This window comes from Sciurus carolinensis, chromosome 1 (assembly GCF_902686445.1).
Source record: "Sciurus carolinensis chromosome 1, mSciCar1.2, whole genome shotgun sequence".
Taxonomy (NCBI): Eukaryota; Metazoa; Chordata; class Mammalia; order Rodentia; family Sciuridae; genus Sciurus; species Sciurus carolinensis.
In genome coordinates, this window is record NC_062213.1 from 195247086 (window position 1) to 195264400 (window position 17315).

The following is a 17315-nucleotide window of genomic DNA, read 5'->3' on the forward strand; positions in this document are numbered from 1 at the left end:
CCCTGGGACACTGCAAAACCTAGAAGGTCCTTCGACTGTTGGCTTGCGACATGGCCAGCTGGCGAGGAGTGGGCGGCTGGACCTCTGGGTCACTGAACGCACACACTGGGGGCTCGGGTACTGGCCAGGCACTGCCGAGATCACTTCGGGGGCCCGAGAGCCTGGGCCCGTGAGTGGGGGAAGCAGGACCGGTCCCAAGCCTCCATTGCTGGGACAGACAACCTCCGGGTACCGAGAGCCCACACTGGGCCAGGCACATGGAATTCCCCAACGATCTGCAGGCAGGGTAGTTCCCAGTTCACCAGGCCAGGAGGGGCTTGCTCAGGCCACACAGCTGCCGCTCCTTGGAGCAGGCTCTTGAGCCCCAGGCTGTCTTCTGTAGGCTTGTTCCAGAAGAAACCCAGAACTGGAGACCCACGGGGAGGGCTGAGCTAGGAGGCTGCTTCAAGGGTTCAATGCTGCCCTGCTGGGTGCCTGGTTCTGGTTCTGGTTCTGGCGGGTGCTGGGGAGGGCAGGAATTTACCTGTGAAGCGGGGGTAAGCAGGGGTGAAGGGGTGCAGAGGCCTGGTCTTGTGCGAAGACCGCCAGGGTGGGCAGGGCCTCGTGCACGTCCCCGCTTCTCCTGGGCCTGTTTCCTCACTGCAGTGAACATAGTCCCCTCCCGGCACCTCCTCATCCCTTGTCTTACCGATTACCAGAGGAATCCCAGGAATTATTTATCCCCTTTTCACTGAGGAAACTGGTCACAGGTGGCCATTTGGTATGTGGTCAACTGGAAGGTGGCTTCTGATTCCTAACCTCTTGCTTCCTCTCCCCTTTCTTAAAAGGAGAGTATCAGATCCAGAGCTTTCCGAGGTTAAGGCTCAGGAGTCAGATGCAAATCCCCCAGGACCTGGAGTAATTTACTTGGCTTCTCTGGGCCTTAGAGTCTTCCATGTATAGAGGAAGCTGTGAATAGCTTTGAAGAGCCCCATCCCCGAGGGCCACTGTGAGGACAAATGAGAAGACACCGAAGCTCTGAGCCGTGCTTGGCAGACGGTAAGCGCGGACTGATCCTGCTCTTCCTCCTTTGTCCCCCACATCATCCTGGGGAGCAGGGGTAGGGGGTGGTCCTGGACCTGCTGGGCAGGCCGGTCCAGCAGGGCTGCCCTTGGCAGGGTGACATTCTTAGTTTTTGTTTCTGCTGTACTCTCTGCCCCCCCACCAGGCTCCAAGCTTCGAAGCCTCGGTATTTCTCTCCAGAACTTTGCTTGTTGTCACAGTTGGTGGCATCAGCTGCTTGTTAGAAAGCCACAACTGGGGAAGCTGACAGCCAGTGCTGTCCCCGGGAGGAAAGGGCCACCTCTCTGCATTCATGGTCAAGGCCAGGCCGAGGCTGGCTCCTGGGGCCAGCCGTGACCAGGGTCAGGCGAGACACCAGGGGCCTGCTGTGGCTGGGGCTAGTGTTGTCCTTGGGACCTTCCTCTCTGCCTCCCTCCCGCCGCCTGCTGCTCCTCCCCACCCCACTCCGGCATGGAGGGAGTCAGGCTTTCTCGCTAAGCTACAGCTTTGGTTCTGCCGGATTTCCGGTTTGGGGAGATGATAGGCAATCTACTTCCGGCAACTCCTTCTCCTGCTCCCGTGTTCCAGCCTGACCCTGAGGACCTTCTGTCCATCACATGACTGACGGGCACCAGTCACCAGCTCTGACAGTTTCTGTCCCACATGCCAGGCCCTGTTCTGGGGTGCTCCTGATCTCGTTCAGGCCCCAAACCCTCTGCTGCGTGTGTCATTACCAGCTGCACTGTACGGAAGGAAAATGTTGAGGCTCTGTGGGTGAGAAAACCTGCCCAAGGTCACGTGGCCTGCGGGAGGCAGAGCTGGGTGCCACCGACTGATGCTCTCTGTGACAGGTGGCGTTGGTCACGTTAAGGTGACGGAGGCGATGGTGAAGGTTTTCTTGTATCTGCTGGGCATTGTCTCTCCCTGGGTCCCCCCTCACTGCAGGTCTAGGGCAGAGGAATTGTGGAGTAGCCCTGGTGATGACCAAGAATGTCCACGAGGTGTCGCCCAAGTCCTAGAAAACAGCTGGTCCTAACTGAGGCTCTGGAAGCTGTGACTACCGGCAAGGGGAAGGGAGGGGAGGCGTCTCCACAGAAGGGAGGAGACAGACCTAGGTCTGGGCGGAGATGGCAGTCCCCAGGCCAGCGAGGAACAAGGCCAGCCCTGACCTCAAGCCCCAGCGAGGATGGCTCACCACCTTGGGAAGAGTGATGGGAGGTCCTCAGGAAGAGAGAGGCCCTTCAGTGATGTGACCTGTACTCCTCCCTGGGCACCTTGGCCCCCTGGGGCAGCCCAGATACCTGCCAGGTTCCACCCTGATGGCCTTTGGGGCACCTTTGGGACTGCCACACCGGGGTGTCATCTGCCCCCCACACCCCGGCACCATATGTGATGGTCATGAGCTCACACGGCTGCTCCCCTCCCAGGCCTGGGCTCCCCGGAGCAGAGTCTTGAGGCTCAGTCTTGAATGGCTGAGGAGGCCATAGGTACTGGGTGGCCCCTGAATGGACAAACCAACGGGTGGCTTGGTCCAGGGCTTTCCACCTTTAAGGAATTCAGCCCAGGAGCCCCTCCTTCTTGCAGCGTCTCAGGAAAGCTCTGTCTACACTGCAGGACACAGAGGCTGCTCAGCTGAAGGCTGTAGGTGGTGTGGGGAGCCCATTTGCTCAACCCGTGTTTCCCCAGGGGCAACCCCCAAATGTCCCCAGGAGAACCCATGGCTTTGGAGAACACCAGAAACAGCCACTCTGGCCACTCTGCCAGAAGAAACTCATTCCCATTCAGGCAGGAACCTGTGTTGGGAAGGGGCTGGGCTGGGACCTGGGACCTGCTGTCCTGCCGCCTTCTCATGTGGCTTCCCTATCTCGCTGCCCCACTTTCCTTCTAAGAAGTGTCTGGCCTCGGAGCTGGTGATCAGGAGGGCGACCCTCTCCTGCCCTCGCTGACCCCTGCCCCACGGGCTCACAAAGCCCCACCTCCAGCTGTCTCAGTGGCTGGCACAACAAGCCTGTGACCTTTCAGGCTGGAGGTGTGGTCCCATTTCACATATATCACGCCTGAGACTGCCGAGCTGGAAAGAGAAATGAAATTGGCTGGAACCCAGGACTCAGTCACTTCTTGCTGACTTGCAGTCTTATGGCCCATGTGACTTTGGCAAGTTGCTTTCCCTCTGTGGGCCTTGGTGGTTCAGCAGGAGAGGGTAAGGAGGGCATTACTGAGACTGGCACTGGAAAGCCCTTGGCCCGGTCTTGTTATCAGTGCCCCATGGCAGGACCACAGGTCCAATGCCCATGGCTTGACCCCACTTTCCAACCTTCTCAGCCTCTCTCTGTTGGAGCAGGGTCACTTCAGCCCTGGGGCTGGGGACAGCCATGACAGCTACTGGGTTTGGAGGAAATGGGACCACACCTCCTGCCTTCCCCAGGGCTGAAGACCTGGGCGGGGTCCCCGTGTCCCCCTCCCAATGCCTGACCAAGGAGGACCCCACAGTAGGAATGAAGTCAGACCCTCAGGATCCAGAGCGGGGTCTTTATTAATTTGCGGAAGGGATGCTGAGTCCCGTGGGCGATCTGGGGGGTCTGGGATGAGGGGCGGGACCCGTAGCAGCAGACACTCATCCCCGGTGCTGGCCCAGCTCCAGGACAGGCTGTGTGCACACGAGGAGGGGCCCACAGGCCAGGGCAAGACCCTGCAGGAGGCTCCTGCCACCCTGGCCCTGCTCTGCCCCTGACCTGGTGGGGCCCTCGACCTAGAGACTGGGGGGCCCGCCAAAGAGGGGTGAAGGGTGGCCTGTTGACTGAGTTCCTGGAGAAGGTAGACAGGAAGATCCCGTGACCGGGCAGTCTGGTCAGCACAACAGGTCCCCATCATGTCACTACTGCTGGCACGAGGCGAGCCTGGGAAGAGTCCCCCCGCCATTGCAGCCTCCCCGCTTAGTCCCACGGCTGCTCCCAGAGGCTCTTGGCCTCTCCTGCCCTCTTCCTGGGTGTCTCTCCTGGCCTCCTCCACCCTGCTTGCTTTTCCTTCCTTAGTGGCAGTGGGCACTTCCAGGTGGCACTGCCGGGCAGGCTGAACTTGCTAAGAGTGGTCCAGGCCAGGGTGGCCTCCTTGGGGTTGACATGGTAGGAGGTGGATGTGAGGCCATCTAGCTGGAGGCCACTGACACTGAGGGAACATGCGGCCAGGGGAAGGCGCACCTGAGGGACACCAGTGCTGGGCACAGCGGAGAAGCCGCACCTCAGCCTGCAAGTCCCCAGATCCACAGGCGCCCACCCCAGTGCCTCTCGCACTCCTGTCCTTTCTAACGAACTGGCCCTCGCCTTCTCACCTGGCTCCCGTCTCCTGCTTCCTGTTCCCCACTCTGCTCCCTCCTGTTGCCTTCTGGAACTTTCTTCCCAGTGTCCTGCATGAGCACCTTCCCTTCCACCTTCGTGACTCCTGACGCCTGACTCTCTTAGGGAGACGGGGGCCTGCTTTCCTGCCTCTGGCAGCTTCAGGGAGGGCCTGGAGGGCTGGGCCCTGCACGCTCCCTGTCGGGGGTGCTCAGAGTCCTCCTCAGACGAGTGGTGTCCTCGGTGGGGGCTGGGTCAGTCGGTGAGGAGAGGAGCTGTGGGGGTGGGTATATTGGGCTGTGTCCCCATCCTGTCCCTGTATGCTCAAGGGATGACATCCTGCACCTGATCCCTGGATGCATGCGGGCTCAGGAGTCTGCTCAGAGGCACTTCGAGCAACAGGGGTTCTGGGGCTGGTAGCTGCCCTGTGGGCCTGCACGTGGAGGTGGGTGGGGCCACCTGCTGTGTTAATGGGCTCACACGCCCCCAAAGCACAGAAGAATCATCCTAATCATCCTGCAGGGCTGGCCAGGGACCCCAGAAGCCAGGCCTCACAGCCCCGTCGATGCCTGGGAACCGGGTCCCAGGAAACAGCCAAGCACGTGCTGGAGGCCCAAGGGCCAGGTCAGGGAGCCGAGCTGGGGCCGGCAGAGAGGACGCACTCCCATCTCCCGGGCCTTGACTTCCACACTCAGGGGAGACCCCAACAAGCCATGTGCTTCCCACCAAGTCCAGGACCAGCACCGGGGTGAAGCCGTGCCCAGAGCTCTGTGGGACCAGCCTGTGGTCACAGGCAGGGGCAGGCTCCCGAGTCCTCTGGGGCCAGGCCTGCTGCAGGGCCCTGGGGAGGGCCACCGGGCACCTGGGCTCCTGCCCGGGCCCTACCCTTTCTGCTCCATCTGTCTGGCCCCGGGACAGACCCGCTTCCCACTTGGCTCTCAGACCTCGGAAGCGCTGGGGCGGGGCAGGGGTCACGGGAAGCCGTGTCCGCAGATGAACTCCGGGGGCGGGTCGTAGATGCTGCAGTTGGGCGTGGGGCCCTGGCAGTAAATGTTGAGGTAGCCGCGGTGCTGCTCCCTGTACGTCTGCTCCCTGAGGCACAGAGCCACGCTCTTGTCACATTCACACGTCTGCTTGTCACACTCCGTCTCGTTGAGCTGGCCTGCGGGGGTGGGGGGCAAAGCTGTGGGCGAAGACCCCGGATTCGGGCACCTGGGGCGCAACTCCCAGAGTCCAGTGGCCCTCGGAAGGTGTTCTGGGGTCAGCGGCAACGGCACCACCCTGGGGCCAGGCCCCAGCCTGCAGGTCAGCTGCTCTGGGGGGGGGCCCAGCCGTCCACGTTGTCACAAGCCCTCGGGTGACTCTGGTGCAGGCTCAAATGGGGGATCCACTGCAGACCAACCTGTATAGCTGGAGTTCAGCATTGTTGGCCCAGAGAGGGGCTGGGTCTGCCTAGGTCACCCCGAGAGGCCAGGGCCCACAGCGAGGACCCCCCAGCAGGAGGGAGTGATTGGTAAGGACTGCGGGGCACAGAGAGGCACTTCTGCTAACGCCTGCTGGCGCTCACCAGCACCCAGGCCAGAGTGCTCGCGCTGCTGCTTCATCCTATGCTCATGTTAGTCTTCTGGAACATTCCTCTCTGGGGCAGTGCGTCCCAGCCAGATGTGTGCATTACGTGTGGGGGTCCGGGAGGGACTCACTGCAGACAATCACGGTGTCGTTCTCCATGCCGAAGTCGTAGTGGTCCACGTAGGGGCGGCAGCCTTGGTCGAAGAGCTTCTGGTAGCAGCAGTCGTGGGCGTGGCAGCACCTGGGGGCGGCAGGGTGAGCGGCAGGTGTGGCCGGCCAGCCCGCCTGCCCCCAGCGGGGACTGTGGACTATCTGTGGCTCCCGGCCACAAACGCATCCAACAGCCCCTTCCGGGTCAGACCTTTCTGGACTGCTGCCCAGAGAGGGGTTGTTATTTGCCCAAGGTGACACAGCCAGGCAGAGCTGGGGCTGGTGCCCAGGGCTCTTGCTCTCGATTCTGCCTCTTTGTCCTTTCCCCAGGGCTCCCAGCTTCTGGAATTAGAGCCCAGGAAGTGACCACAGTGTGTGTGTGCGGGGCAGGGGCAGGGTGGATTGGGTGGTCCACCGATGTGGCCAGCAGGGTGGACGGGAGAGGCCTGGGTCAAGCTGTGTGGAGGAGCTGGGCCCAGCTGCGCCTGGCCTTCCTGATGGCCAGGGAGGGCTGTGGTCTGAAAAACCAATGGGCACTGGGAATACGGGAGACAGGAGGCACACACCGAGTGGCTGACCCACCACCTCTACAGGACTGAAGTCATTGTCAGCATGCACTTATTAAGCTCCCAGTGATACCAGACTCGGCGCGGCTGCTGTTGGGGAGATTGGAGCAGAAGCCATGGCTTCTGGGTGCCCCAAGTCCCACGGGGCTGGGTGTCACCCCCCTTGCCTCCCATGTGTGTTTGGGGTCATATCAAGGATTCCTTCCCAGACAGGGGCGGGGTTGAAGTCCTCCCAAGACCAAGACCTTGGAGATGGACAAGGAAAGCGTCCAGTATCAGGCTCCTGGCCACTAACTTATCCAACAAGCCTGATCCTCTTCCTGCTCACAGAGGTGGAGATGACCTCAGCAGCCCCCACCTGGTCCCATCAGGAGCCCAGGCCTCCAGCACCTACCAGTCCACCTACCAGTCTACCTCATCCATGGGCAGGCCACGCCCCCCCAGCCCGCAGTAGCAGCCGTAGCCCACAAAGGACAGGATTGCACTTCGGCCTGTGGTGGTCTCCACCATGGACTTCAGGTTGAGCAGGCTGCCCTGGGCTGCGGACAGAACTATGGGAGAAGCAGGGGGTGTATGAGTCCGGGCCCCAGGGCCACCCCTCCCCCACCCCAGGGCACCCCAGGGCCAGGGAACGGAAGTGGGAAGCCAGAGAAGCAGTAGAGGAAGGGCGGTCGCAGGGAACAGGAGGAAGGAGGAACCTACAAAGTCCTGAAGTCGGGCATTACCAGGTGCCTGCTTTAAGCTCTATAGCCTGAGAAACCATATGTACAAAATCCTAAACCGTTCCACTCTCTGCAGCCCTCTGTGGCTATCCCACTTTTTGGATAAGGAGACTGAGGCTGGAGCACTCAGCCACTTGCCCAGGCTTGTGTCAGAAGGAGACAGATCTGGGCCCAGGGAATGAGGGCTCCTCACCCACACCCCTGCCGCTTGGGGGTGCAGATGCTCGGATGTGTCTGAAGTCCTGCTAAGCCCTTTGCAAGTTGAAAGTATCGTAAGTCACAAATGCATTTCAGCCACCTAACCTACCAGACGCCCCAGCTTAGCAACAGAGTCCACTGCAGGGCGGATGTTTCCCTTCATGGTCAGGGGCTGACCAGGAGCCAGAGTGTTACCCTGCATGTGACAGAAGATTGTTACGCTTGTCACTAGTCCGGGAAGAGATCCAAATTCAAAATTTGAAGTCTGGTTTCTACTGAATTCATGTTGCTTTAGTACCATCGTAAAGCTGAAAAATTAAGTCAAGCCACGGTAGTTTGGGGACCATCTGAACATGCTCTTCACGGGGGCTGCTCGGTGCCTGGCACACTGGGAGGGGCTTTGCAAATGCCAGATGCTGTTCTGAACCCCAGGGGTTCATTTCTGGGTCCCTTTACTCCCTCCCTTCCTGGCTTCTTCCTAGTATCCCTGTCACCCCCGGTCCTGGGGTTGGAGCGTCTCGGGGTTATGCACGCACAGAGAAAGCGAGAGTGCAAGGGCACTTCCTGCACCTCGGCTGCCTCGCCCTGCTGGCCACTGCTTCCCTCCCTCTATGGTCCTGGCTGGTGTTGGGCTCTGAGCCACCTGAGCTGCCTCTGTGTGTCTTCCTGGGCTCAGCCTACAGTTCTTCCCTGGGTGAAGCTGCCCATGCACCAGTAAGAGAGCCACTCTGTCCCCATTTTACGAATGAGAACACTAAGGCTTGCCCGGTGTTGCATGCTGGAAGAGGCAGAACCTGCTTATGGCGCCCAGCTTGGAGGTCATCCAGCACACAGTGCGGCTGCTGTTGGCCCCCTCCAGCCCTGGGCTTCTTCCGCTGCACCCAGAGACAGTGACACAGCTGAGGACACTGTCTCCCGCTCTCTCCGGACATTCCCCACCCTGCCCTGCTGCATGAACGAGGAGATGTCTGGGAGAGAAAGGAAGCCAGGGATTTCAGAAACTGGAGGCTAGATGCGTCCCCCCAACCACTCTTGATGCTTCTTGAGACAAGTCGTGCCTCTCTAGTGAGCAGAACTCAACAAAGATGTGCCTTAGTGGGAAAAGCTCAGACTTTGGAGTCAGACAGACCTCAGCCAATAACTAAAGCTCCCTGGAACTCCATTTTCCCATCTGTGAAATGGGAATAACAATCCTGACCGTGAGAGATCTGCAGGTCAGTGCACAGCAATTGCCCTCACCCACTCTCCATGACCCCTCTTGGGGCATGGTGGCCCCCAGTCAGGCCTGCCCAACCCTCAGAGGGCAGAGGTTGGCAATCCTGTTCCTCCTGAGTCTTCCTGGGTCTCAGCTCTATGGTCACCATCATTACAGAGCAAAGAAGAAGAAAAGAGGGAGGACCAGGGAGAAATAAAAGAAGGCTTTGAAGAGAACAGTGTAGCACCAGGGGACTGTCAGCTGGGACCAGGGGGACTGCAGGAGAGGCCCTGCATCCAGCGGCCGAGCTTGTCCTGAGCTGCAGATAGGGGACTGGCCCTGCAGGGCTGCTGAGAGGGGCAGGGAACCAGATGCTGGCTCCCTCCCTGCCTCCTCTCCAGCTCTGCGGAGCCTTGCAGGATAAAAGTGTGTGTGCAAAGCAGCCTGGGAGCCACTCAGGCCTGGCTCTGGTTTATCCATCAGTTCTGGCCCAGAAAGTGCCTTGAGGTAGGACCTCATGGCCTTGGGTTCCTGGCCGCCCCCTATCCCCACCTGCTGCCCAGATGTTCCCCGGGGAGCAGAGCCAGGCTCCAGGCCCCCACCATCCACCCACACAGGGGGAGAGGAGCAGGGAGCTTCCCGGTCATGCAGGGCAGACCCCTCACGCACCCTCTCTCACACGCCCGCGCTCACACGCTGTGCTCACACACTCACATGCACACCCCTCAGCTCGCGAATCTCACACTGACGCTCCACACACCCGGCTCACACGCGCCTCCCCCGCACGCTCACACCCCCGCACATCACCACTGCGCACCGACCCACATCCAGCCCAAACAGTGGTTTGCCTGCACCAGGGGTTTGGCTGAGCACGAGCCTAGTTTTCTAAGTGACAGGTCATTTTCCACCTGCTGCCAGTCCTTTCTCAGGTCTGACCACGTTGAACCTTATCTTTGTTTCTGGAATCTTTCTTTTCCTCAAACCAGGCTGGGTCCAGGCGGTGTGTAACTGGCTGCATGAAAAGCCAGCAAGAGGTTCAGCTGACCTCCCACACGCCTGAGGCACCTACCACAGGGACACCTGGATGTGTGGCGGGGTCCAATTTGGGTCAGGAGGCTCCCACGACAATCCTGCAGGGTGGCTGCACCCCACCCATGATGCCTGGAGTACCAGCCCATGAGAGAAGTTCCCAGCAGACCCCGTGGGGAGACTGCACTGTGTAGACTCTGCAGACACAGTGAACTCACACCTGGAGGCATGAGAGGCCAACCTCTGACACACACGGTCAAGTGTTGCACACATAGACATTCGTGTGCCTGGAACACACCACACACGTGTATGGACGTGCGTCTGGCTGCACATGAACTCATTAACTCCTGCCGACACACACACCCACCCATACACATGCTTAGGTACACAAACGCCAACAAACACCGTGTTTTACGATGCTGGCTCAGCCCTGCGCCTGCTCCCTCGTGGCTCATAAATGCTGAAGGCCCCTGGCGTGCTCACAGGTGACCCAAGGAGTAAACAGCCCCAGGGCAGAGGGGGAAGCCTGAGAGGGAAGTGGAGGCCCAGAGAGAGGAAGGGGACATCCGGTCAGTGGAACAGTAACGCAGGTACCCAGGGACGCGGGAGAAAGGCTGGGCCGGGCAGGGGTCTCCGGGGCCTGCGCTCACCATTGCCAGCCAGGACGGCGATGGCGAAGAACTTCACTCCCAGGCTGGACCTGAGAGAGAGGAAACCCCAGCCTCAGTTCGTCTCCCCACCTTCCTGCAGTTCTGAGCCGCAACAGAGGTGCCACCATGCTGTCCCTCGATGCCCCAGTTACTGCCACTCCAGCCCTGTGACAGCACCCCACACCGGCCCTGTCCCTCCTAGAGGAACACACCCAGGGTGGCAGAGCCAGGAGCCCCGAAGCAACTTCCCTCCACGCCTCCGCTTCTCAGACAGGAAGCCACAGTCTCGGGCCAGCGGCGACCCCTGCCCTCCACACTCCAGGGGGGTCTGGGACCCAACCTGGCAGCTGGGAGCTTAAACCCAGGACCAGGAGACATGGGTGGTCCCTGGATTCTAGTTCCAGCTCTGCTTTCAAAATGCAGAGTGACCACAAGCAGATCCCTTGGCCTCTCAGGGCCTCAAGTGCCCCATGAGGGTTGACAAAATGGTCCCACAGGCCCTTCTACTGCTGAAAATACAGTGACAGAGCTCAGCTCAGCACTCAGAGACTCACAGTCCCCCCTGGGGAGAAGTGGATTCTAGGAGCCTGTCTCTCACCCGGTCCCAGCATCCCTCCATGGAGGGCTCCATCCCGGGACAGCAAACACCTACCTGAATGTTCTGGAAGGAGAAGAGGCCCTGCTGCTTGGATCCCTCCACCCAGAGCAGCATCTAACCAGCACCTTCTTCCTGAACCCTTTGGGGTTGGCCTGCGCCCCATCTGCCATGTTCCGGATTCTGGGGGGCCAGCGACATAGGCCTGGAAAAGTCTCAGATGCGCTCCTCAAGGTCCAGGGAACAGGCCCCAGCTTCACGCTCCTCGCACACTGGCAGGGTAGAGCCCGGTGATGCCCCTGGGCAAGTGACAGATGCCCTAGAAAAAGGAGGCTCCACCTCCTCCTCCCACTTCCACAGCCCTGCCCACGGCTGCCGGGCGAAGTCCCCACCCTCGTGTTCCCTGGCCGGCCCCTCTAGGGGGTTCATGCACCTGATCGAGATTGGCCCCTCCCCAGGCACTGGAAAGGAAATGAGTCCAGAGGCCTCTCCATCCCCTGGGACGATGCTCAGTGACGTTACCACAGTGTGGGAAGGGCCCTTTATCCAAGGGCGGCCACCACGTGTGCTGGAGGGGCCACCGTAGCAGGTTCCGCAGGCGGGGAGGCTGGGCTGCAGATACAGCAGGGAAAGCGGTGGGTGGGAAATCACCAGAATGATCAGGGTCAGTGGGATCTGGGGAAGATGACCTGCTGGGCTTCCCGCTGAAGAAGCTGGGTGACAGGCATCCCCAGGGGCCCTGGAGGCTGGGGAACTGCCCGGGTGTGGAGGACGGTCACGGAGTAGGGAGACTCCAGCCAAATGAACTGGGCAGGACCTGCTAAGAATGGACGCACGTGCAGCGGGGCCTGGGCGAGAGTGGTCAGAGGGCTTTCCTCAGGGAGGCCCGCGGGCACACGCTCGGGACCCGTAATGTGTCCGTCTGGAGCGCACTTAATCCCGGATCTTCAGAGGACTCCCCGCCCGCAGCGAGAAGGGGCTCCCCTGGTCTGGACGTGGGTTGGTGCCCGTGTCTACCCGGGCTGAGGCTGGAGGGCCCAGGGCGGGCGTCTAGCAGGAAGTCCCCCTAGCTGGCGTCTGAGGGGCGAGCTTGCTTGGCCTGGGGCAGGGCCTCTTGGTCTGGGCACCATTGACCCTGTGGGGTGAGCCCTCCTTGCTGAGGGGCAACCAGTGCACCCCAGGAGACTGAGCACATCTCTGGCCTCCAGGAGTTGCCCTCCTCCCTGATCTCTTGAGTTATCACAACAAAAAATGTCTCTGAACACTGCTAAATGTGCCCTGGGGGCACCAGTGCCTCTGGTTGAGGGCCTGGCAGACCCGGGAGTCCTCACCAGTTGCTCCTTGTTTGGGAGCGTGGGGTGCACGAGGGAGGGACAGGAGGGAAGAATGCAGAGCCCGCGGCTCCAGGAGGCCCCTCTTCAGACTGAGCAGTCGCCCCGATGGGGCTCCAACCCAGCTCCCCTCTTCCTGGCTGAGAGCGCCCCCTGCGTGACAAGCCCTCCCGTGTATGAATTGCACTGGCACGTCCGGTGCCCAGTGCTGTGGGCACTTGACAGGTTCTCAGTTTTAAAGACCTGCTTTTTCTAAGGTAGAGGCCTGATCTCTGGCTCCAGGTGAATTGGGCTGCTTCCGGGGAGAGAAGGGTACTCTTGGGAATCGACATTCCAAATGATCCCCTCACTGCATGTTGCTCCTTCTTTCCCAGTGTCCCCAAACCTGCCGGCAAGGCACCTTTCCTACCCCCAGCTTTGCCAGCTTCCTCTTCTGGCTGTCCCAAACCAATGAGCCCATCTCAGCGTCATTCATTCCCCTCACCCAGCCTCCGCCTTTCCTGTGTCCCACAGCTTCTGTGATGGAGGTTGCTCTCCTTCCCCAGGAAGTTATCCTGGAAGAACCAGCCCCCCAACCCCGCACGCAACCAGCCTCACACGGGAAGCTGCTAATTTGCACCTGCGTGCGCGTTCTTCTGCGATACGAGTATGTGTTTCAGCGTGTGGATCTGGACACTTCCCTTAGACTGGGATCCTGGGGAGCAGAGGCCCCCATTTCCTCCACACACCCAGCGGTTCCTCTTGCCACAAGGCTGGGAGCAGCAGGGCTGGTCTCTGCCATCCCTCATCTGTCTGCACAAAGCTATTTTCATTTCCATGTTTGCATCCACCTCCTGATGAGATGGTCTTGCTCTGAAGAAGGAAGAGTCAAGAAGCAAGTGGTACAGTCCCCATGCTAAGGGACAGCCTCCCACCTGCAGGTCGCTGGGAGCCACTGAGATCTGTGTTAAGGAGACCAAGATCAAAGCCAGGGACCCCTGAGAGCCCGCACGCAGCACCACCACCCCTGTCACGGATTCCCAGCGGAGCTGCTGGTCGGGCTGGTCTTCAGAGAGACCCAATCCTCCAGGGGAAGGAGGGGCTCCCCACCCTCCCCCTACCAAGCCCGGTGTGCTCAATAATGAAGTCAATAATAAACTGGTCGGCCCAGAAATTCCACTTCTGGGCCTGCAAACCAAGATGCAAACCTGAATGGTTCCCAGAGACAGATGGAAAAGGACTGACTGGGGTGCTTTCAGGAGCGTGCCCCCCAAATCAGAAACAAATTAAGTGAGGACAGTAGTGAAGCAAATTATTAACGATTCATCCATAATCATGCTTTTAAAGAATATTTGGTGATACAAAAAAAACCCCACACCTGTATACACAGGGCACATCAATTTTTCTCTTTAGGAAAGGGAAGGGATTGGTGTACACATGTGTAAAATAAAGATAAACAACAAACATTAGTAACCCTCATCTCTAGACAGCAGAATGACTTTTGGCTTTTATTTTCTTATTTTTGGTTGCTGTTTTAAAGTGAATATAAAGATAAATTCAACGACTAAGATACAATAATCAATTTCTTGGAAAGACAGGAAATCATTCAGCTGGAAATAACCCCATAGCTATAACACAAATTGAATATGCAGTTTCATTCCCGTTAACAAACTTCAGGTCTAGGTGACTTTGCTGGTGAATTTGACCAAATTCGTGAGGAAGAGATAATACCAGTTGAATTGGTTTGCTGGGGCTGCCATAGCCAGATACTGCAGACTGTTCTGGAAGTTCAAGGTCAAGGTGTAGGCAGGACTGGTTTCATTCTGAGACCTCTCTCCTCTGCTTGCAGATGGCTGCCTTTTCAGTGGGTCCCCACATGGTCTTTCCTCTTTGCTTGCATGTCCCCATGTCCCTTGTGTGTCTAAATGTCCTCCTCTTATGAGGACATCAGCTCCCCTCATTGTGGAAAATCTGTGGATTAGGCCTCTTTTAATCTAATCACCTCTTCAAAGACCCTGTCTCCACATGCAGCCACATTCTATGGTACGGGGCTTTAGGGTCTCAACACAGGAGTCTTGAGGGGATACCGTTTAGCCCATAAGATCGATTATACACAAATTCCTAGTCACTATTATTTGATACCAAAGTCTAATAAAGACATCACAAGAAAAGTGCAGACTAATATCTCTCATGAACATAGACACAAAAGTTCTTAACAAAATGTTGACAAACATAACCTAACAATATATAAACAGGAAAATATATCATGATCAAGTTGTGCTTATCCCAAAATTGAAAGGTTGATTTTTACATGAAAATTCAGTCAATCTGCATGAGGTGGTGCACACCTGTAATCCCAGCTACTAAGGAGGCTGAGGTAGGAGGATCACAAATTTGAGGTTAGCCTCAGCAACTTAACAAGACCCTGTCTCAATATAAATAAAAAGGGTTGGAGATGTAGCTCAGTGATAGGGTGCCCCTGGGTTCAATCCCCAGTACTACAGAAAACAAGTCAGTGAATGTAATAAACCATACTAATAAACTAAAGAAGAAAATCCAATGCATGTACAAAACACAACAAAGCCAATCAACAACAAACACCATTTGACAAACTCCAACATTCACTCCTGATAAAGAGTTGTCAGCAAACTGAGAGAGAAGGGAGCCCCTTCAGCCCGAGGGAGGGATCTACAATAAACCTACAGCTAACATCGTGCTTGATGATGATGTAAACCCCAATCCCACCCCCACAAGATCAGGAAGAGGTAGGATGTCCACCCCACCCTTCTATTCAACATGGCGCTGGTAGTTTTAGTTAGAAAAACAAGGCAAGAGAAGAAATGAAGCACAAAAAGAAATAAAAGGCATTCAGCTTGGAGAGGAAGAAGCAGGATCATCTCTATGGGCATCAAAAGCCCATGGAAAACATCCCATAAACTCTGAGCTGCCTGGTCACTGGCATCCTGGGTCACAAGCATGCTCCTGGGAAAGTCCTGTCCTGATCACCTCTGACCTATCATGGCAGTGTCCCCACCTGGCTAAAGTTGACATCTGGTGATGGGAAGGAACAGGTGTACGAATGGCAAGAAGGGCCTGGCTCCCTCCCAGAGCAGCGTGATCCTGAAGGACTGCTGTGACATTGCATGAAATGCCTCGTGGTGGGCAATAGGAGCTTGAGAGCACGTCCAAGGGCATGCTCCTGATCTTCCTGAGGACCTTCACTATTCAACTAAGAGAGCGGTTGCTGTTTAGAAGCATCTTGAGAGACATAGAAAGGATAAGGATACTAAATCTGCCTGGTTCTGCTAGAGAGTTGAATCCACCCATTAACTCAATATGATGGAATAAGCCTCCCACACAATTGGGAATATAAGTCATCTCGTCTACAACCTCTGCCCCTGTTGCTTAAATGTATCCATGGACTCAAGCAATCAAGTCATTGTTTAACTAAGGGGAAAAAAAGTCCTGAAGCATCTACAGAAAAACTCCTGGGTCTGTTAATTGATTATTTAGTAAGGTCACAGGATCTGAAATGAAAAAATACCAAATAAATAGCAATTGTACATATTACTCATGAATAATTGGAAGCTGAAATTTTACAAATTTATTCATAGTAAATATCCAAAACCATGAAATATTTAGGGGGAAAAATTGACCAAAAAATACAGAGTTCTTGCACACTGAAAACAATAAAACAGTGCTCAGAAAATTCAAGAAAGACCAAAATTAATCAAGTCATATACCATGCCCATGGATCAAAATATCCTTAAGATATCAATTCTCCCACTGGCTCTGTGGAACCAATGCAGTCTCAATCAAAATCATAATGGACTTTGCTTAGAAAGTGACAAACCGATCCCAAAATTCATATAGAAATTAAAAAGATCTAGAATAGCCAAGTAAACAAGAAAAAGAAAAAGAAAGTTGCAGGACTTACACTATCTGATTTTAAGAATTATGAAGTTCTGCTAACCGAGGCAATGTGGAATTGGTGTAAAGATAGACAATTAGGTCAGTGGAACAGAATAGATGATCCAGAATTAGACCCACATATGTATGGAAATTTTATTCTTGACAAAGACGGCCCGGGCAAGTCCATACAAGAGTACTTTTTTCAATAGGGCTGGGCTGGTTGTTTCTCATTATGGAGGAAGTGTACAGGGGAGGGGTGAAAGAAAGTGAAACAATTATAATTTGAATCCATTTCTGCCACCATACCCAAAATTTAAACGAATGGGTCATAGTTCAACAAGGTATTAGACAAATAAGGAAATAATGATCCTTTCAACAAATGTCCTGGAGGTAGCCAGATAGCAGTATGCAAAAGGGTGGAGTCAAGTCCCTTTCTTATGCCACACAAAAAAGTTAACTCAAAATGGACCAGAGACCCAAACTATAAAACTCTTAGAAGAAAACAGGAGTAGCCAGGTGCAGCGGAGCACACCTGTAAACCCAGCTACTCAGGAGGCTGAGGCAGGAGGATTGAAGTTCAAGGCCAGCCTGGGCCACTCAGAGAGACCCATGTCTCAAATAAAAGGGGCTGAGGATGGGGCTCAGAGGTATGCCTGGAACGCATGGGACTGTGGGTTTGATCCCAGGTAACACAAACACAAATAAATAAAAATTTTAAAATAAAATTGACTAAAGATTTGGCTCAACACTTCTCCAAGAAAGGTAGACAAATGACAGATCAGCACAGGAACCGATGCTCAAAATCCTTAGTCAAAGGGAAGTGCAAATCCAACCACAGCGAGACACCACTTCACGCCCACCAGGGTGACTCCCAGAGAAAAAGCAAGTGATAAGAGGTGTTGGTGAGAATTGAAGCCTCTGCAGCTGCTTTGGAACACAGCTCGGCAGCTCCTCACTGTAAAATCTAAGTGATTTCTAGAAGAAAATGTAGAAGAAAATCTTTGCAACCTTGAATTAGTCAGATTTCTTAATATAATATGAAAAGT

At 56.1% G+C, this 17315-nt stretch overlaps 1 protein-coding gene across 1 annotated transcript; it reads right to left on the reverse strand.

Annotated features, from left to right (window-relative positions):
- Positions 1-3568: 3568 nt before the first annotated feature.
- Pla2g2f (phospholipase A2 group IIF) lies at positions 3569-11436 on the reverse strand. Its single transcript, XM_047552049.1, has 5 exons — positions 11105-11436; positions 10453-10502; positions 7065-7209; positions 6074-6183; positions 3569-5535 (listed from the first exon to the last, which is right to left on the reverse strand). Exons 1-5 carry the CDS (start codon positions 11218-11220, stop codon positions 5345-5347), a joined length of 612 nt encoding a protein of 203 aa, XP_047408005.1. The 5' UTR covers positions 11221-11436; the 3' UTR covers positions 3569-5344.
- Positions 11437-17315: the final 5879 nt, after the last annotated feature.

Excerpts from the sequence above, each read along its gene's own strand:
- Pla2g2f (XM_047552049.1), bottom strand. The coding sequence starts at position 11,220 with ATGGCAGATGGGGCGCAGGCCAACCCCAAAGGGTTCAGGAAGAAGGTG. Across the intron at positions 10,503-11,104 it reads TCTCCTTCCAGAACATTCAG|GTCCAGCCTGGGAGTGAAGT; the intron begins GTAGGTGTTTGC and ends CCTCTCTCTCAG. Across the intron at positions 5,536-6,073 it reads CGACACCGTGATTGTCTGCA|GCCAGCTCAACGAGACGGAG; the intron begins GTGAGTCCCTCC and ends CCACCCCCGCAG.